The 22,153-nt window shown below is 42.4% G+C and overlaps 1 protein-coding gene across 2 annotated transcripts in view; it reads left to right on the top strand.

Annotated features, from left to right (window-relative positions):
- The window catches only part of LOC143933719 (uncharacterized), a 48,475-nt gene extending 32,289 nt beyond the window's left edge, over positions 1-16,186 (top strand). The window contains exons 5-8 of one of the 2 annotated variants that reach the window (XM_077456714.1): positions 2,940-3,065; positions 8,197-8,343; positions 9,286-9,429; positions 14,648-16,186. In XM_077456714.1, the coding sequence (XP_077312840.1) occupies positions 2,940-3,065; positions 8,197-8,343; positions 9,286-9,429; positions 14,648-14,859 (629 nt within the window). In that variant the 3' untranslated portion in view covers positions 14,860-16,186. The remainder of the gene's footprint in view (positions 1-2,939; positions 3,066-8,196; positions 8,344-9,285; positions 9,430-14,647) is intronic. The other variant, XM_077456713.1, reaches the window with a different exon arrangement.
- The last annotated feature ends 5,967 nt before the right edge of the window (positions 16,187-22,153 follow it).

Raw genomic sequence — 22,153 nt, 5'->3', positions numbered from 1 at the left:
AAGATGGGGTGCTTGTACATTTATTATTTTTATTTATTTTATTTTATTTACATGTTTTTACTTTTTTATTTTTCATTGATAGTATCTCACAAAAGTGAGTACAGCCCTCACATTTTTGTAAATATTTTATTCTAACTTTTCATGTGACAACACTGAAGAAATTACACTTTTCTGCAACGTAAAGTAGTGAGTGTACAGCTTGTATAACAGTGTAAATTTGCTGTCCCCTCAAAATAACTCAACACACAGCCATTAATGTCTAAACCGCTGGCAACAAAAGTGAGTGCACCCCTAAGTGAAAACATTTTTTTAATCTAACATTTTTTACAGTAATCTGTATTTGAAGGCAGAACTACTTTCTCAAATTCTTGTTCCTATCCAAGTTTAACTTGTTGTAATGGTGTATATAATCAAAAGTACAATGACCCCTTCAAGAGGTCACTTCTACCTGGAGTAATTGTCATGGTTGACATACTCTATTGCTGCACTTTTGGAAAGGTTTACTTAAAAAAAAAAGTTTTTTATTTTATTTTTTAACGTTCTTGATGGTAAATATCAGTCGATGTTAGAATTTAATTTGCACTTCATGCCATTTGATTTAATAAAAAAATAAAAAAGAAATTGTGTGCCAATGGTTATGGAAAAGTGTCAAATTTCTGTGGGTCCTCTTTGGGTAGAATTAGACCCCCTCTCTGAGGGTAATATTGCACCCCTTTCTGCGGGTGGAATTAGGCCCTATTCTGTGGGTCTTCTGTGGGTTGAATTAGGCTCTCGGTGGGTGGAATGCCCCTTTCTGAGGGTTTGAATAGGCCCCTCTTTCTTGTACCCCACCAAAAGGGTGGTGTTAAATATCGCACCTTTTTTGGTTCCTGTTTCGTTTGTGAATTGGACTTAACAGATTACACAATTTTTTGCGATATTTACAGACATTTTTTTTTCTATTTCGTTGTTTACCACAAAATAGTTTTTTTTTTTCTTTAAAGAATTAGACTTTATTTACTGCATGCAATCATTTATGCAAATGAGTAACATGATACCCTTACTGCATGTGGTAAATCTTAGGGAATTGACCCCAAAATTCTTGTTGCTTCTGGGATCCTTTGTCGCTTTATGGAGATTTTAAGTACCGTAATTTGTCGCCATTCCACGAGAGTGTGTGAAATTTTAACTTAAGGACCATGTAGAAAGGAAGACATAAGGCAGGATAAGGTTAAGGTGTAAGGAGAAGGAAATGGAGTTGGAGAAGAAGGTGAAAAGAAGGACAGTGTAGAAAGGAAGACATAAGGAGGAAGAAGGCACATCAACAATGCTCACCTTTTAATTATCATTTTATGCCTGCTTTTTTTTTTTTTTTTTTTTTGAGGGACAGCAGCAGAAACCCATTGCACTGTCCAGTTCTTGTATAATATTTGTGGCTATTGTCTCTAACATAACAGACTCTACCTTTTATTTTAGGATAAAACCAGCTAACCTGCCTCCTCTATACCACTTATACTGTGACCTAACAAAGCTGCTTACATACTGTCCAGCCACTGAACAATATTTGTGGCTATTGTCTTTAGATAATACATTTTAATTGCTTTTGCAAATAAAAAGCCTGCCTTGTCTCCTTCTATTTGCTGCCTATTCACACATACTAGCCAATTTCTACCAAACACATACTTTAAGGCTATATTTTGAATACTTTGAGAATAATTGGGAATATGGGGATGGGCGGGTGTTTGGGAAATGTGGTGTGGTGGTTTTTAATGAAATTTGCATGCTCTTTCTTGACATTTGTTTAAACTTTTAAGACAATGCTGTTTGGTACTGCAAAAAATGACAAACTATACTACTATTAAAACTGTAGTACCGCTGGCCAATTTGCACAACGTCGAGGGCTTTACCTTTTTTTCAATTTTAAGAGTAAACATTCTTGTCGCTTTAGATGTGTTGTGTCTGCTACTTCCATTGTTCAATTCAGACTTTTTGCTACTAGAATAAAAAAAATCAAGTGTTGCAGCCAAAACTACTTAAAAAAAACCCTGCAAAGTTGTAATGAATCACATCAGGTTGCTGCTGCTGTATTTAAGCTAAAGAAAATCTAAAAATGTAAAAATCATGTACACTTCCAAAATACGTGATGCTCAAATACAGTGTTTCTGACACTATCTCTGAAAATTGTTTTGTTCCATGTATTCGAGAGGATTGGTGTTTTTCGCATGTCAACCTTGAGGTCGCATTAAAAGGAGAACCCTCTCTCTGCCATACAGTATTTAAAAAAATTTTCTTTTTCTATGTTAAATATTCCCTATGCCAGCATCCAACTTCCCCTGCCCTTTTTTTTTTTTTTTTTTTACAATACCTTGAAAACCATTAGCCATGAAAATGGTCAAAATTTGGTACCAAAATTCATTCTTCACGGACTTCAAAGAGGTTCAATCCCAAGTTTGTGCTTGCCAGACTTCATAATTCAATGAACCCCAAATGATTCAAACCCAGGCAGATTTGCTCATCCCTATTGGCTGGTAATACCATGATTTAAAATATTAAATCGCCATCCAATATGGCCAAAGACAAAAATACCAACAAAAAAAAACCCCTTCATTTTGAATGTACTATTAACTCCAATGCATTTCCCCTAAATGAAGAATTTAAGCAATACAGTATATCTCAATTCATACCAATACTTTGGGTGAAATGAAACTTTCAGTTATCCCCACTGTATGTTCTCCTGGGGAGTCTTTGCCCGTGAAACCTTCACCATCCCGTCTGACCTAACATCACCTTCACCTATTGATGTGTACCCTTAACTTCTGTAGTGAAATTTAGAGATTGTTTATAATGAAGGTGATATGGGGAGGGGAGGGGATTTTCAGCACACAGCTGACTTCATGTACAGTGAAAAACCTATGATCTAGTTCCTGTCCTCTTCACTGACTTGTATCTGTTTTTTCCAGGATATTTTATCTGGTGTAAAATTTGTCAGAATTGTCTCGCTATTTACAACAGCGAAAAGCCTGAAGCGATCTTGTGTTCACATGATGAAGATGTCTGTGTATATGAAAGAACAAGGATTATGTATGGTATATCTGTTTTTTGTATACAGTACATGTAATATGGTAAATGGATTGCAGGTAAAATGTTCAAAGGTTGAAAAATGCCTCTCGTTTTCTCTGCCAGGAGGATATTAAAGTGGAAGTCGTAACTATACTTAAACCTGCTCGTACTCACATTCTAAGCCCATTATAACTACCTTGTCAAAGGAAAGATGTCTATACTTACCTATTTCGAGGTCACTTCGGTCAGTTCACATGATCCCAGCACTGGCCTCCGTGTAGAGGAGGGACAGCCGACAACGGATGCCCCAGAGTAAGCCTATGGGTGACATCACTGCATAGTTTCTGCAGCCGTTGTCAGCTATCTCTTCTCTTCCCTGAAGCCAGTCCTGGGAGTCGATCATAGGACTGAACCGATGCACCCTCCGAATAGATAAGTATAGACATCTTTCTTTAACAGGGTAGTTATAGGCAGAGATTGGAGGTGGGAGTAGGTTTAAGCATAGTTAGAATTTAACTGGACTTCTACTTTAACTTCTACCGGCCCGCCCCATAGCAGTTTTACTCTGGGGAGGGTGCCCACCGCCGATGGCTTGCTCCTGCTGTGCTCACACACAGCAGGAGGCCAGCAGTTGGTACCGTGGACTCAATGTCCACTGGCATCTGCCAATTGTTCAGCTCGAAAGTATAATGTAAGATCCTGCAATGTATAAAGTTTCACTCAGCGTTAATGTGTTCGGTTAACCACTTGCATCTCCATTTTGCCATCTTCAGAGTTCTTTTACTTGATGCTTTTTTTTTGCACCACACAAATTAGTACAATTCATAGGAATTGCAGGATCAGCCCTATAGAATAGGTATCATTAGGATAATTGAGGAGCTACTTAAATTTTTTTTGGTTAGATAGGTTGAAATAGGCTAATCCGAGGGTTGTGGTACTAAATGTATGTTTAGATTAAGGAAATTAGATGCAGGTTAGAATTAGCTCTTTTTGGCCCTACTTCTCCTGTGGGTGAAAGAAGTGCACTTAGTTCTGCACTTCTGTGACCCAGATTCAGCCAACAGCGGGCTAAAGTCAACAGTCAGATGGCATTACTCAGCTAATCCAGACTCTGGAGGGATCCCGACTTTAATGTTGGGATTCATCCAGATGACTGAATGACAGCTAGCTCAGCCGCTTCAAACCCCTCCACAGGTCGCCGTTCCAGTGAGCACTGGAGGGGGCAAAGCAGAGAGTGGTGACAGAGAGTGACCAGCTCTCTGTTCACTGAAGACCAAGAACTGAGCAATCAGTGGTCTTTAATGGCTTATTTCTCAATGTAGAGGCAGCAGGGGACAGATGCAGAATCAGACCGATTCTAAATCCAGGTGAGTTTGTTCGTTTGGTATTTTGAAATACCATACTTTTCTTTTAAGGTTTTGTTGTTGGGATAAGGTTAAGAGTTAATTTTAGGGGTTATATAAGTGATGCAGTGTCTGTGTTACACGGTCGGAGAATCCGTCAGAATGTGTCCTATCGGACCGTGTCGTCGGATAATCCGACTGTGTGTGGTATGCATCGGACTGATTCCGTCGGAATATCCGTCGGACCCAATTTTCCAACATGTTGGAAATATTTCCCGACCAACTGGTTCGATCGGACATACTCCAATCATGTGTAGAGAATTTTGATCGGACCAAGTGCCACGCATGCTCAGATCAAATTCCTACATCAAAGCTATTGGCTACTAGCCTGAACGTAGTCCCATCGTAACGAAATTACGTCATCACGTTCTGAATGATCAGATTTTTCAACAACTTAGTCCGACCGTGTGTATGCAACAGTTTCGGACAAGATCCGATGGACAAAATTCGACGGACAAAATCCGACAGATTTGGTTGCCGAAATCTCTGACCGTGTGTACAGGGGCTTAGAGGACTTTTAAAGTGATAATTTGAGAGGATAGGCTAAGTGTTAAGGTAAGATGAACAGAAAGAGTAAAGCAGAACTTCACCCCTGCATCAATCTCACCTCCCCTGTTCATCTCCCATGCTGTTATATATATATATATAAAAACAGCAGTAACTGGGACCTGGTAGAGACCTGTGGCACACCTGCACAGGGAATTTCTTATGCCGCGTACACACGATCGAAATTCTCGTCGGAAAAAACTCTGATGGTTTTCCCAACGGAATTCCGACAGAATTCGGCTCAAGCTGTCTTGCTTACACGCGGTCACATCAAATTCCGATCATTTATAACGCGGTGACGTACAACACGTACAACGGGACTAGAAAAAGGAAGTTCAATAGCAAGTAGCCAATATCTTCTGTCTCGTAGTTGAATCTGAGCATGATTTTTGCCTTGTCGGAATTGCATACACACGATCGGAATTACCGATAGAAAGTTTTTCCGTTGGGAAAATTGACAACATGCTATCAATTTTTGGCTGGCGGAAATTCGGACAGCTAAATTCCGATGGAGCATACACACGGTCGCATTTTCCAATGAAAAGCTCTCATCTGTCTTTTTCTGGCCGGAATTCTGATCGTGTGTATGTGGCATTAGACATGTGCAATTCATTTTTGTAACAAATAGAAATTCCACTGAATGTCCGAAGAAAATAAATAACGAATTTCAACTAATATGAAAGAAATTATAGTAAAAATAACAAATGAATTTGACGTGATTTGTTCGTTCATTAGAGGTCCAATGAAACAAAAGGTCAACTCAGAGTAAATCTTAGTGCCAGTTCACAAAGGGGCGACCTATCGGGAAACTTAGCTGCCTGACAAGTCGCGCTCCATGCATGCAATGGAACCGTTCTAACAGGAGTGACTCAAGCCGCTCCGACTTAGAAAAAGGCTCCCGTACTACTTTGGGGTGACTGCAGCTTGCATTTACTTCTATTCAGAAGTCGTTTTCCAAGCTGCGCTGAAGTCTCGCTGTACGGGGCGGCTTCAGAGTCAGATGACTTTGAAACCGCCCCTGTGTGAACCCACACTTGCAGGCCAATCAGCTGATTCATTTTGTGCTGGAGGTTGGATTACTGGCAAAGTGCATTCCTGAGAACTGAGTGAGAAGGGTGTTGTATTGTATTTGAGGCGAGGAGAAGAGATATTGTCATTGTGATAAGAATTCTTAGTTTGGAAAGTCATTTGTTTATTGAATCCATGAACACACACAATGGGGGTTATTTACGAAAAGCAAATCCACTTTGCACTGCAAATGCACTTGAAAGTGTCGCTCTAAATCTAAGGGGTAGATCTGAAATGAATGGAAGCTCTGCTGATTTTATCATCCAATCACATGCAAGCTAAAATACAGTTTTTTATGTTCCTTGCATATCCCCCTCAGATCTACAGCGACTTTACTTCCAAGTGCACTTGCAGTGCAAAGTGGATTTTCCTTTAGTAAATAACCCCCATTGTGTGTGCTCATGGATTCAATAAACAAACGACTTTAAAAACTACGAATCGTTATCACGAATATGTATACAAACATAAATATCGAATTAAATTGATATACATACAAAACAAATAGTTTTGGTATAACGAATATTGACACCTTTACGAATTATGCGAAAAACGTAATATAAATAAAATAACAGAACTAAATTATGTATTTTATGAATGAAAACAAAATTAAACTAAACAATTTTCCGTTGTTCAGAATTTCTGAACATGCACACAAATGCTGCTGATTTCTGGTATATGGACATTGTAGTGACTGATGGCAACTGAGCCCATGCACATACCATACTGCATGACTGCTGAATGTTGTGGTGTGCATGTACAGTCATTAGCACACTGCCTCCTGGAATAGGATTGATAGGGCAATCCCAGTAGGGAAGCGAGGTCCAGCCTAGGCCAGAAAGCAGGAAGTGTTGCGTTGCCGCTTAAAAAGGGTACTGTGCCTTTGTCGATAATAGTGAAACCTTTTCTCAGCTTTGTAAGAAGGAGGGGGAGGAACCAAAAGACAATAAGTTATTGTAATGGATAAATTAGTGTAGTGCTACCTAAACAACTAAATTGTGTGCTCAAATAAAAATTAGACAAAACATATGTAGCAAACTCTAGATAGTGTGCTAGGCGTATATAGTTAGCTGTGATGCCGCGTACACATGATCGGAATTATGGTCGGAAAAATGTCTGATGGTTTTCCCGACGGAATTCCGACGGAATTCCGCCCAAGCAGTCTTGCATACACACGGTCACACCAAATTCTGACCGCCAAGAACGTGGTGATGTACAACACATATGATGGGACTAGAAAAAGGAAGTTCAATACCTAGTAGCCAATAGCTTCCATCTCGTAGGTGAATCTGAGCATGTGTGAGTTTTTGCGTGTCGGAATTGCATACACACGATTGGAATTTCCATTGAGAAAATTGAGAACATGCTTTAAAATTTTTGCTGGCGGGAATTCGGGCAGCTAAATTCTGATGGAGCATACACACAGTCGCATTTTCCGATGAAAGGCTCTCATTGGTCTTTTGCTGGCCTGAATTCCGATCATGTGTACGCGCCATTAGTGTAGGCAAATTGGCTTGACTGAGAGCCAGGCCTTGGTTGAATCTGAGCCAGGGTTGAGTGACTCAGGGAGGCTGGATGGCTCATTCAGACAGCTCTTCTAGGGCCACCCCCTGTTTTCTGAAACCTTGGAGAGGCTTCTAGATGTGGTGGATGGAGGAAGGGAGGGGCTGTGTGGAATATTTGTGAGGGTCTCAGCCGATCCCCAGCAAATGGGCTGATGTCGGTGGGTCATTTCATGGGTAGCCATGAGTCATACCAGCAATGGAAGATGGAGATGGAGTGCTGAGGAGTTTGTCAGAGGCCCTCGCAGAGTGTCCCCTAATCTGGGGGGAGTGACCTCAGGCCTAGGCTCGGGTGCTGGAAGGATCCCCCACATAAATCATCTAAAAAACTCCTCCCCTGCAGTCCCAGTGTGAAAGCCAGAATGCTTTCACACTGGGGTGATGCGCTGGTTAAAAAATGTCCTGCAAGCAGCATATTTGGGGCAGCGGCGCTACATGGGTGCATTTAACCCTTTATTCGGTTAAAAGCGCACAGCTAGAGATGGAATAGCTCTTTTAAATGATGGTAAAGCCATTGGTTTTACCGCCAATGCCCACCCACCCCAGTGTGAAAGCAGTCTTAGATATCATTTCTATTTCAGCTGGGAGCGATACAGTGATGGCAACTCAACGATGTGGTAAATCCAGTGAATGCAACCGAGCTGGGAGCATCCGCAGCTCCACCAAGACCATTCTGATCAACACCACATGCTGTAACCAGAATATGTGTCAAAGGCCATTCCCAACTGGTATGTATCTCTTGTAATGCCTTCTATTCTGTTCTACTTATTGATTGATATCATATGGCAGCACAGGATCCTAGGAATGGTGCAGATTGTTGTTACCAACCTGGCTACATATAGTTACATAGCAAGTCAGGTTGAAAGAAGACACTAGTCTACCTAGCTCAAGCAATAAAATAATACATAAACAGAAAACCCCACTATGCCAATCCTATACATCCAATTTGCTCCAGTGGGGAAAAATAAATGACTTCCTAATCCCCCAGGAGCCAATCACATATTCCCTGGATCAACAATCCCTGGTGATTACCTATAAATGTTAGTACACAGTTACAGTGACGTTGCTAGGGTGTGGCTTTTGGGGCTATATCCCCAAATGTGGGGCCCATAGCTCTGTGTCTCTGCAGGGGTCCCCTGGCTCTCTGGTGACCCTGATTTAAGGGGGAGGCTCTCTGGTGATATAGCTATATATACACACACATATATTATATACATGTGTATGACCTTCTTTACTATGCTGCTATGGGCTCTAGCCCCAGATCTTTTGTAGACCTAGCAACGCCCCTGTACAGTTATATTTTTTTCATTAGGGAATGCATCCTTTTTTTTTTTTTTTAACAATCTACTAAGCTGGCCAGCCAATGTGGGAGTTTATTCCACATATTCACTGTGAAAAAGACTGTGTATGTGGAGGTGAAATAAATTTTTCTCCAGACCCCAAGAATGACCCCTTGTCTTCTGTAATGACCTGACTTCTGGAAGCAGCACTACTTCTAAGCTAGAGATGCTACATGGATTTGTTCTTCCCTAGAACTGTTTTCAGGTGACAGACTACAGCAATACACCTACCAGCTACTCTGATAGTATCCCAGTAATTCTGAGATTAAGTCAGTATTTATCACAGTTGTCTTACTATATCATCGAACTATCATATACCTTTGTCTGTAGTGCCATCCATCAGCAATGACGTCAATGGATTGGTCTGCCCAACCTGCTACTATCCCAACTCTGATCGATGCCTAAGATATAACAATTTACAATGTACTGGGGATGAAAAACGCTGTGTGCACTATACAAGGACAGAAAATCAAGGTATAGCCATCTGTCAGATGTGGAGTAAATGGATTATTATATGTGGTTTTTTTTATGTGACATTTACATTTTTCAGGGTGTGGGTGAGAGACTCTGAATCTCTAATTTTTGACTGGAGGTGCAGCATTAATTGCTTATAAAGACTACAATGTCTCCAGCTAGGCAGCTCTCCTGAATGTAAGGTGCCTAATTTAGAAGAAGAGAAGCATTGCATCAAATGTGTAGAGTCTATTTGGGGTAGCGTACCCTGCGCAACCAGGCACATGAATCTTCACAGCTTCCCAGAGTCAAGAAACAGCCCAGTGCTTCTTTTTTGTATTTTATTGAGGGGATAAAACTTGGATAGGAAATAGGGATATTATGGGATACCCACTTGATTTAGAACTCTTCAGGGACAACTCTCCTATATACAGTCTATATACACTTCTCTCTATCTTCCTCCAGCACACTTGCTAGTGTAGGTGTACACAGTTAGTGTTTAGTGTGAGTAAATTTTAGCTTGGCTGAGAACCAAGCTGGGTTGAATCTTGGTCAGGGTAAGTGACTCAGGAAGGCTGGATGACTCATCAGGCAGCACCTCTGGTACCTCCCCCTACTTGCTGGAACTTTGGAGAAGCTTCCAGAAGAATTGGTGGAAGGTTAGGAGGAGTATTGAGGAGGGCTTCAGCCAATCCCCAGCAAATCGGCTGGCAGGGGGAAGTCCAGGGGAAGCTAGGGATGGAGTACTGAGGAGGCTGTCGGTTGCCCTTGAGGGTGCCCCCTAGTCTGGAGGGGGTGACCTCAGGCCTGGGGCTCGGGGTGCTAGAGGGATCCTCTAACAACACATGGAGGAGTCCTTTGCTGCATGAACAGAAGCAAGTGTGATGACAGCGGGAGAGAGTCAGCACGTCCAGGAGATCTCCAGGGAGAAGTCAGCCAGGTGGCTGGTGAGTGTCGGTCTAGGAGGATTGTGGAGAAGTAGCCAGGTGGGCTAGTGAAAGGGGCAGCTGCAGCCAGTCGTGCTGGTAGTGCCTGAAGAGGTGGTGCTGTAATCAGTAGCCACAGGGATGTAAGCTGGGCACTGTATTTTCTACACAACCCAAGGGGCCTGGGGTCCCTGCCTGTAAAGGGCTTTTGCTACAAGATCTGACGGTTGCCTTTTTTCCAGATCAATTATCAGTGCGCTAGCTAGGATTTCAACAAGCAAGTGTGCTGGAGGAAGAGGGAGAGAAGTGTATATAGATTTTATATGGGAAAGCTGTCCCTGAAGAGTTCTAGATCAGGTAGGCATCCCATAATATCTCTATTCCCACCCGGAGCCCACCCTTTCTTAAACCATTTAGAGCCTCATGCTCTAATCATGTGCGTCACAACGCCCATAGAACTCAATGCGTCCAGCACTCTGCATGCAGATTAGGGGCTGGGTGCATAGAGATTAGGGGGGTGGTACCCCTCTGCTCCTTATGGACGGCCACGATGGACTGTTTCTTGACTTTGGGAAGCTATGAAGATTTGTGTGCCTGGCTGTGCAGGGTGGGGGATCCCTATTCACCAGCGGCTCCTACATGGGGTACACTAAAAAATAATTTTAGAAAAGGCTTAATAAAGACCATAAACCAACTAGTCCGTTGAAGTATAACATTAATTAATGTTTGTGAACTTTGATTTTACTGCACTTTCCAGAACAAAAACTAAGAAAAAAAATACACATTTCAATGGAATGATGAGAAATATAAAATGCAGCGCTATAAATTGGACCATCAAAATGACACAAGGATATGTGTACCAGATATAAAGTGCAAATGTGCAAAAATTTATTGTGACTGCTATACAATATTCCATATAAAACCAACATAATGCAAAAATAAACACATTAAACTATTATTTCCAGTGACATACAGTATAAAGTGCAAAATAGTGAAATCAAATAATTGTAGACGTGAAAAAGTTCATAGGTGGCTTAAATTCAATGAGAGAGATTCCTTATGAAATATGGAGAATGGATCAAATTCTTGACCATGTATAACCCGTCACCACAGTGAGGTAAGAAGTTTACCAGAAAGCCAGTGACCACCTTTATTCAGGGGGATCACAAACGCTTGTTGGATCTGAGAGCCACCAGAAGGATGTCCCGATGTCCTGAGCATCTCCCACCAGAAGCCTCCACAGATGCCGGGCAACGATCAGATTCGGTCAGATATCATCAGGGGCGTAACTATAGGGGGTGCAGCAGTCACGACCGCAACTGGGCCCTGTGCTGGAGGGGGCCCATGCAGCCCCCTCTACTTATGGCCGTCAGCAGCATAGGCAGCTAGGGGTACCAGTGCACCATGCACACGGGTGGCTGGAGGTGGAGGGTGACTAGCAGAGCTCCATGCTCAACTATCGCACTGGCTGCTCTTTAGTTGTGCATTCCCTGCATGACCTGTGTCCTCGGCCGGTTCATCAGAGTACCCTTCTCCTGCTCCATCCATTGCCGCTCAGTCCGATGTCTGTTCTCCCCAGCCAGAGTGAAAAAAAAAAAAACTACTGATGCCAGTGGTGGAACTACAGGGCTCACAAAGGTCATACCTGTGACCACGCCTTGGAGTTCCACCGCCGGACTCTGAGGGAAGGGAACGGGCTGGGGTTCAGGGGGGCCCTTCATGGTTTCTTGCATCGGGGCCCTGAAGGTTCTAGTTACGCCACTGGATATCAACAATACTGGGAAGTGCAAATATGCAAAGAAAAAACTCCAATAGTGCAATACTGTCTCTTTTGGGTACTTTTAATAGTAAGTATTGCAATGCTGTATGCAAAATAATCGGACTCACGAGTGAGTCATCCAGTACAGGTAGATAAAAGAAGGAAATTGTTGCAGATAAAAAAATCAGGGCGATCACGCATGGGCAGAGCATGTGTGCATAGGGTCCCGACATATGTAGCATTGCAATACTATTAAAAGTACCCAAAAGACACAATATTGCACTATTGGAATTTTTTCATTGCATATTTGCCCTTCCTGGTATTGATGATATCTGACCAGATCTGATTGTCGCCTGGCATCTATGGAGGCTTCTTGAGGGAGACGCTCAGGACATCGGGAAATCCTTCCAGTGGATCTCAGATCCAACAAGCTTTTGTGACCCCCCCTGAATAAGGGTAGTCGCTGGCTTTCTGGTAAGCCTCAACATCACTGTGGTGACGGGTTATACAGGTCCTTCTCAAAAAATTAGCATATTGTGATAAAGTTCATTATTTTCTGTAATGTACTGATAAACATTAGACTTTCATATATTTTAGATTCATTACACACAACTGAAGTAGTTCAAGCCTTTTCTTGTTTTAATATTGATGATTTTGGCATACAGCTCCTGAAAACCCAAAAATCCTATCTCAAAAAATTAGCATATCATGAAAAGGTTCTCTAAACAAGCTATTAACCTAATCATCTGAATCAACTAATTAACTCTAAACACCTGCAAAAGATTCCTGAGGCTTTTAAAAACTCCCAGCCTGGTTCATTACTCAAAACCGCAATCATGGGTAAGACTGCCGACCAGACTGCTGTCCAGAAGGCCATCATTAACACCCTCAAGCAAGAGGGTAAGACACAGAAAGAAATTTCTGAACGAATAGGCTGTTCCCAGAGTGCTGTATCAAGGCACCTCAGTGGGAAGTCTGTGGGAAGGAAAAAGTGTGGCAGAAAACGCTGCACAACAAGAAGAGGTGACCGGACCCTGAAGAAGATTGTGGAGAAGGACCGATTCCAGACCTTAGAGGACCTGCGGAAGCAGTGGACTGAGTCTGGAGTAGAAACATCCAGAGCCACCGTGAACAGGCGTGTGCAGGAAATGGGCTACAGGTGCCGCATTCCCCAGGTCAAGCCACTTTTGAACCAGAAACAGCGGCAGAAGCGCCTGACCTGGGCTACAGAGAAGCAGCACTGGACTGTTGCTCAGTGGTCCAAAGTACTTTTTTCGGATGAAAGCTAATTTTGCATGTCATTCGGAAATCAAGGTGCCAGAGTCTGGAGGAAGACTGGGGAGAGGGAAATGCCAAAATGCCTGAGGTCCAGTGTCAAGTACCCACAGTCAGTGATGGTCTGGGGTGCCATGTCAGCTGCTGGTGTTGGTCCTCTGTGTTTTATCAAGGGCAGGGTCAATGCAGCTAGCTATCAGGAGATTTTGGAGCACTTCATGCTTCCATCTGCTGAAAAGCTTTATGGAGATGAAGATTTCATTTTTCAGCACGACCTGGCACCTGCTCACAGTGCCAAAACCACTGGTAAATGGTTTACTGACCATGGTATTACTGTGCTCAATTGGCCTGCCAACTCTCCTGACCTGAACCCCATAGAGAATCTGTGGGATATTGGGAAGAGAAAGTTGAGAGACGCAAGACCCAACACTCTGGATGGGCTTAAGGCCGCTATCGAAGCATCCTGGGCCTCCATAACACCTCAGCAGTGCCACAGGCTGGTTGCCTCCATGCCACGCCGCATTGAAGCAGTCATTTCTGCAAAAGGATTCCCGACCAAGTATTGAGTGCATAACTTAACATAATTATTTGAAGGTTGACTTTTTTTGTATTAAAAACACTTTTCTTTTATTGGTCGGATGAAATATGCTAATTTTTTGAGATAGGATTTTTGGGTTTTCAGGAGCTGTATGCCAAAATCATCAATATTAAAACAAGAAAAGGCTTGAACTACTTCAGTTGTGTGTAATTAATCTAAAATATATGAAAGTCTAATGTTTATCAGTACATTACAGAAAATAATGAACTTTATCACAATATGCTAATTTTTTGAGAAGGACCTGTACATGGTCAAGAATTTGATCCATGCTCCATATTTCATAAGGAATCTCTCTCATTGAATTCAAACCACCTATGAACTTTTTCACGTGTACAATTATTTGATTTCACTATTTTGCACTTTATATGTCACTGAAAATTATAGTTTAATGTGTTTATTTTCACATTATGTTGGTTTTATATGGAATATTTGTATAGCAGTCACAACAAGTTTTTGCACATTTGCACTTTATATCTGGTACACATGTCCTTGTATCATTTTGATATTCCAATTTATAGCGTTGTGCTTTATATTTTTATATTGTCACTGTGCCCAATATCTTTGTTATAGTGCTGTTTTTGTTTGCTTTTTCCACCACGCGCGGATATTATTTTATATTTATTTAATGGAATGATGGTTGAATGTACTGTATAATATTTTAAAACTACTTTTTTCTTACAGGAAGGTACATTGTGATGGAAACCTTACACGGCTGCACCACTGATGAGATCTGTGAAGCCGGATCCATGCTGATACAAGCAGATGAACGTAATACTTTCAGTACCATAAAAACTGATATTCGTTGCACAGAGAGCGGTGCAATCACATGGAGTAGTGCCATTTACAAATTCTTAATGATCACATATACAGCCCTCTGTGTCCTGGACATTTGAAAATCATTGTCTTGCCCCAGCCCTGGTGTAACCTTTGCTTATCATGGCCTCTAGAATAAAAACACATGAGACCTTGTTTAAAGTAAATCTGTCATGAACGTTACCCGGCTGTTATGGTAATACTCCGGCTTCACTACTTTCAGTATCACCCACAAAAAGATGCAGATCAGCAAAGTAAGAGGCAAATATTGTTATCTGCAGATTGCTCCACGTTGGTATCTCAAAGTATTTAAATGCTAATTTTGACCCCCTGCCTTTATTTTTATTTTAAATCCCCTTTCGCCTAATGCTGAATGGTCCTCAACTTACATACCTACCATAAAAATAGTGAGTATTCATTGTGCTTGGGTTCTAAAGAGCAACTAGCATAGAATTGTTGGTAACAATAATAACACAGAAAAAATGGGTATATGCAGCGCTGAAAATATGTACATCTGTAAATGACCACAAATACTGGCATCAAAGTCCATGTTTCTTTTCTGGTGTCACCCAAGGTGTAAATCAGACAGACTAGAATGAATAACGATATCCTCTACCAAATTTCAACAAACCGGGCCTCTTACCCCAAATAGTGGACCACTAGGTTATAGGTGGTCAAACAGGCATATCCCTGGGTGACTCAATTTTTGCCTTCCAATTTTGATGCTTCCCTACTACTAAGACCTTGGTAATCTCGATTTATACTTCCATTCTCTGCATTCATGGTATGTATTTATTACCATGTACAGTACTACCCCGGGCACCCCCAATACCTCTCATTTCTTTCTTCCCTGTCAATTTTTTCTCCTACCTAAGATTACTTTTTCTTTTATCTTCTTTTCCTCTTCTACTTTTTCCTCCTATTTGCTCTCTCCTCTTTCAAATTACTCCATATATAGTCCTGGTAGCAGAACTTTTAATTTCCTTGGTTATCATTATACCTAATGTACATAGTTCCAATATGTATATCTATATATATTTGTTATTTAAAATCTATACTGTCGTTAATAATTAAGACTTCTTTTATATTTTTTTATATTTTATCTGAGGTCATCTTATATTAAACACTTCAACAATGAGCACTTTCCCCCCTTCCTGCCCAGGCCAGTTTTCAGCTTTCAGCACTGTCACAATTTAAATGACAATCGCGCGGTCATGCAATGCTGTACCCAAAATAGAGTTTTCTTTTGGTGGCATTTGATCACCACTGGGATTTTTTTTAGCTAAACAAATAAAAAAAAGACTGAAAATTTTGAAAAAAATATGTTTTCTTTGTTTCTGTTATAAAATTTTGTAACTGACAGGCACTGATAAGGCGGCACTGATGGGCACTAATATGCAGCACTGGTAGGTGGTACTAAAATGCAGCACTGATGGCATTAATAGGAGGCACTGATGGGCTCTCATAGGTGCCACTAATGGGCACTTATAGGCGTTACTGATAGGCACTGATAGATGGCTCTGATAGACAACACTGATGAGGAGGCACTGCCAGGCATTACTGATGGGCACTGATTGGCACCTCCAATGGGCACTGATTGGCAACCCTGGTGGTCATGGGTTGGCATACCTGGTGGTCCTGGGTGGGCATCTTCAGGGGGGCTGCACTGATAATCAATCAGCGCAGGCCCACCCTGTCAGAAAAAGCAGCCAATCGACTCTTCTCTACTCACGTCAATGTGAGTGGAGGAAAAGCCAATAAACGGCTCTTCCTGTTTAAACTGTCATCAGCTGTGATTGGACACAGCTGATCACATGGTAAAGAACCTATGTCAGAGGCTCTTTGCTGAGATTGGTAATGCGGTGTGTCAGACTGACACACCACACCAACGATCACCGCACTGCGCGACCCCCGCAGGCATGCGATTGTGGCTTATCCTGCTGGACGTCATATGACGTCCAGTCAGGATAACTTACCCACTTACCGGCCCTCATTCTGCTATATGACGGCGGGAAGTGGTTAACCTGGTCTAAGTTGGTTTTATCCTCTCTTATACAATGTATGATGCAATATTTTCAGTAGTTAGATCCATGCTAAAATGGTTTTAGTTGAAATAAGAGAAAACGACTCCTCATGGTGCAGTATATCAAGTCACTGTATAATTTATTCCAAAATGAATTCCAGAGTACTCACATTTAAAACCATAAAAACCAGCACGTCATAAGGTAAAAATGAGCAGATATTTACAACCCACAAGATGGCGGCGGTCAATGCGTGTATCATCGTGACATCAAATCCCTGGCTCTACCCTATGCGTTTTGTCCAATGAGAAGCATCGTCAGGGGCGTGACATACAAATACTTACCAGCCCAGTGAATCCATCGTTGCCCTGCTGTGATCTGCTTTCCACTGCTACACGACAGGTTCCTTACCACCATGTTCCTACCTGACATCATTGGGAACTGCCTGCCTCTTCCAGATTCAGGCAGCAGGTCCCTGGTGACGTGCCCGCCCTTGTCTCCTGTCCACTGCATGGAATCAAATTCCTCCTGGGATATGTGATGTGCACAAACCAGGAGGCACTAGGAGTGGAGCATGCCATTCTTGCATAGGGGAGATTGGAAAATGAGGAACAGGCCAGAAAATAATAATAAAAACCAAAATGGGGACATTTTCAATTTGGAGTGGGTGTCGCGGTGGCCCGTCCATAGGGGGCGCACCCCCTAATTTCTATGCTCCTGGCGCCTAATATCCATGCAGGACACATTCTATGGAGGTTCTTTTTTTGTGACACATGTGATTAGTGCCAGAGGCTCTAATTGACTTCATAAAGGGTGGGCTCGGGCACAGAGCACTATGCCCTGAGCCCACCCACTTGTGACAATAGCAAATCAACATTCGCTATTATCTTACAGCTTCTCCTCCCAGCCAATCAGGACAGGGAGCGGGTCCTGAGACTGGATTGGCCAGGAGGAGAAGCCGGGGAAGCCACCAAAGCCACCCGGAACCTGGATGGGGTAAGTGCAGGTACTGACGGGCTTGCAAATAGGGCTGGTGAGGGCAGTGGCGAGGGGACAAAGGCCCACTATGGTGCCCACCCGTATCAGGACAAGATCATTCAGTACCCAGGTTGGGAAAGTAGGGTGTGGGATGCAGCGCACCGCACTGAAACAAGTAGTATTCTATCCCCCAGTAACATATGGGGTAACAGTGACTTAGAAAGTAATAAGGCCTGTGTGTAGCAAAAACAAGAAAGTGTGGCATGTGTAGCGGTAAAAATTGGGTGTGTTTTTTATTGTGCTGAATATTGGCCGTGGTTAAAATAGAAGCAGAGTTCAGAGGTCAGTAGTAAGTGATGCAGACCTCAGAGGTCAGTAGTAAGTGGGGCAGAGCTCAGAGGTCAGTAGTGTGGCAGAGTTCAGAGGTCAGCAGTAAGTGGTACAAAGTACAGAGGTCAGAGATGTTAGTGCCATCTAGGGATGAGCCAAACACACCCCCCCCCCCCAGGTTCGGTTCGCAGCAGAACATGCGAACAGGCAAAAAATTTGTTTGAGCATATGAACACCGTTAAAGTGTATGGGACACGAATGTAAAAAATCAAAAGTGCTCATTTTAAAGGCTTATATGCAAGTTATTGTCATAAAAAGTGTTTAGGGACCCGGGCCTTGCCCCAGGAGACGTGTATCAATGCAAAAAAAAGTTTTAAAAATGCCTGTTTTTTCGGAAGCAGTGATTTTAATAATGCTTAAAGTGAAACAATAAAAATTAAATATTCCTTTAAATATCGTGCCGGGGGGGGTGTCCATTGTATGCTTGTAAAGTGGCACAGTTTTCCCGTGTTTAGAATAGTACCACAGCAAAATTACCTTTCAAAAGGAAAAAAATAAATCATTTAAAACTGCTTGCGGCTGTAATGTATTGTCGGGTCCCGGCAATATAGATGAAAAAGATGAGAAAATCATTGAAAAAAACTGCATGGGTCCCCCCCCCCCCCCCCAGACCATTACCAGGCCCTTTGGATCTAGTATGGATATTAAGGGGAGCTCTGCACCCAAATTTTTAAAAAAATGGCGTGGGGGTCCCCCAGGCCCTATATACTCTGAACAGCAGTGTATATACTATACGGCCTGCCCTATATATTCTGTAGAAAATTGGGCCTTAGGTGTTGGTGATACCAGAACACTGTAACCCCTCACAGTTACTCTTGTTGGGCACAGGAACGGGCCCTGCTGTGAAATATTATATCAAGATTTGGAATTACATGCCCCTGTTAAACAGGGGCAGAAAAATTGGGCTTTTGGTGGTCATGGTGGTGCCCAACACTGTAATCCCTCACAGTTATGCTTGTTGGGCGCAGGAACGGGCCCTGCTGTGAAGTATTATATCAAGAACTGTAATTACATGCCCCTGTTAAACAGGGGCAGAAAAGTTGGGCCTTTGGTGATGGTGGTGTCACAACACTGTAAGCCCTCACAGTTACGCTTGTTGGGCGCAAGAACAGGTCCTGTCATGAAATATTATATCAGGAATTGTAATTACATACACCTGTTAAATAGGGGCAGAAAAAATTGGGTCTTGGATGGTGGTGGTGGTGCCACAACACTGTAACCCCTCAAAGATACTCTTTTTGCACACAGAAATGGGCCCTGCATTGAAATACTATATCAAAAATTGTAATTACATGCCCCTGTTAAACAAGGGCAGAAAAATTGGGCCTTGGGTGGTGGTGCCACAACATTGTAACCCCTCACAGATACTCTTATTTGGCACAGGAACGGGCCCTGCATTGAAATTTTATATCAAAAATTTTAATTACATACCCCTGTTAAACAGGGGCAGAAAAATTGGGCCTTGGGTGGTGGTGGTGCCCTAAACCAAAAATAGTGTTGGAAGCTAGCATCATCAAGATTGAGGAGGAATAGGATAGTCAGTATAGGCAGTCTTCAAGGGACCCCACATCCATAGAAAATTCAATCAGTTACATCAGCATCAGGTGCTTGATAGCTGCTGATCCAAGACTAATTCATTTTTATCAATGTGAGCCTATCAACAGAGTCTGTGGACAGGCGCACTCTATGATCTGGTACAAACCCTCCAGCAGCACTAAATGTGCATTTAGAAAAAATGCTGGATGCAGTACAGGCCAGTAGCTCTATTGCATATTATGCAAGTTCTGGCCACTGCTCCATCCTCAAGACCCAGTAACCCAGTGGATGCTCTGTTGGAAAGGTCTCCAAGTATGCTCTTGCCAATAGCTATCCCTGCACCATGTAATGCAGATGCTGGCGATGGTTGCTTGAACCGATTAGACCTTGGCACTGAGGACTGAAAAATTGTTTAAAGGCATCAGTCAGGCAGCCACCTTCTCCACCGCTCTTCCTCTGACTGAACGAAGCCTCAGCAAAACGTTGTCCAGCACCAGGAAATTGTAAGCTCCCAGGGTCTGGAAATGCATTACACAAACCTTTCTTCAAGGTCTCCTGAAGATGTTTCATCCTCTGCTCCCTCTGTGAAGGCAGGATGAGTTCTGTAACCTTACTCGTATAACGTGTATCAAGAAGGGTTGCCAGCTGGTAATGATCCCTCTCCTTGATACCACAAATCCTAGGGTCCTTTGGCAGGCTTTGCAGAATCAGGGAGGCCATGCAGCGTAAGTTTGCAGAGGCATTCGATTCTGAGTCCTCTGGGTCACTAAGGATCACATGATCCGTAACAACCTCCTCCCAGCCACTTACAACTCCTTGGGTTTCTGGGGAAAACAGAACACCCCTTGAAAATGGAACACTATAAGTAAGCTGCTGGGTGACACCATAGCCCCGCCCCGCTGAGGAAGTTGTGATGAGCATAACGTGTTTGGGGAGGAGCCATGCACGGATGACAAGGTTGTGCTACATACCTATATCGTTTTAATCAATGTGAGTAGTCTGCTTTTGGACAAAAATGCATTTTAATGTTTGCATAGTGGGCACTTAGATCTCCCTTTTTTCCATAAACAGACAGTTTGATATCCCCATTGAGAATATCGATCTGGGGGAGAAGTTCTAATTGATTTGTTTCTGCTACCTACCTTTTGTGTGGAACCTGCTTGCATGACTACCTATTAGTTCAGGAGTCCATGCCTAGAGGTGATCGTAGAGCTTGGATCGAAGGTGGAGGGTCTGTTATCATTATTTAAATTTCTGATCTTCACTGGTGGAGTCATCTTTCTAGGACTTGTAGCTTAGCAGCATCTTGGACTGTATTTTATTGCTATATTGCACTGCACTTCCTTTATTTTTATTATTTGTTATTGACTTTTGTGAAAATCTTTCAGTGTTCATTTTGCATTTTGGAGGGTTTTATATATTTTGCACTGATTGTTCCTTCTATTTTCAGATCCTGACAGGGGAATTAGAGAGAGATCTGCTGTTCCAAGTGATTAGGAACAGTGATCTCTCTCCCCCTCCAGTGAGCCCAGCCCTCATACAGTTATAAACACTCCCAGGGAACACATTCAACCCCTTGATAAGTCTATTGAGCTCCTTCTTGTCAGCTCCCCTTGGTGGATGACAGCAAGGTAGTGTTAAACCATTCAGCAGGCAGTGTATATATATATATATATATATATATATATATATATATATATATACACAGCACAGTCAGTGCAGACAGTGTACAGTATATTACATAGTGTAGGCAGTGTACAGTATATAATACAGTACAGTCAGTGGGAGTACAGTATACAATACAGTGCAGTCGGTGTACAGTATATAGACTTCAGGCGGTGTACAGCATATAATACAGTGCAGTCAATGTACAGTATATAATACAGTGCAGTCATGTACAGTATATAATACAATGCAGGTGGTGTACAGTATATAATACATTCAGTGCTGCTGAAGGGTTTGTGATGGATCAATGAGTTTGTCAGTCCACAGACTCCATTGATAGGCTGACATTTATCAAAATGAATCAGTCCTGGATCAGCAGCTATCAAGCCACTGCTGCTGATATAACTGATTGGATTTGCTAGGGATCTTGGATCCCTTGAAGACTGCCTATCCTATTCCTGAATCTTGATTATGCTAGCTTCCAACTATATTTTTGGTTTAGGGCACCACCAACACCTAAGACTCAATATTTCTACACCTGTTTAACGCAGGCATGTCATTTCAATATTTTTACACATTTTTAAACAGCAGGGCCCATTCCTGCACCCAACAAGGGTAACTGTGAGGGGTTACAGTGTTCAGGCACCACCAACACCCAAGGCCCAATTTGTCTGCAGCTGTTTGACAGGGGAATGTCATTTCAGTTTCTTTACTAATTTTTAACAGCAGGGACCATTCCTGCACCCAACAAGAGTAACTGTGAGGGGTTACAGTGGTCAGGCAC

Source organism: Lithobates pipiens, unplaced genomic scaffold (genome assembly GCF_037356315.1).
Source record: "Lithobates pipiens isolate NorthernLeopardFrog02 unplaced genomic scaffold, aLitPip1_a1.2 Scaffold_27, whole genome shotgun sequence".
Taxonomy (NCBI): Eukaryota; Metazoa; Chordata; class Amphibia; order Anura; family Ranidae; genus Lithobates; species Lithobates pipiens.
Note: the sequence above shows the minus strand (reverse complement) of the source record. Positions and strands in the feature narration are given on the sequence as shown.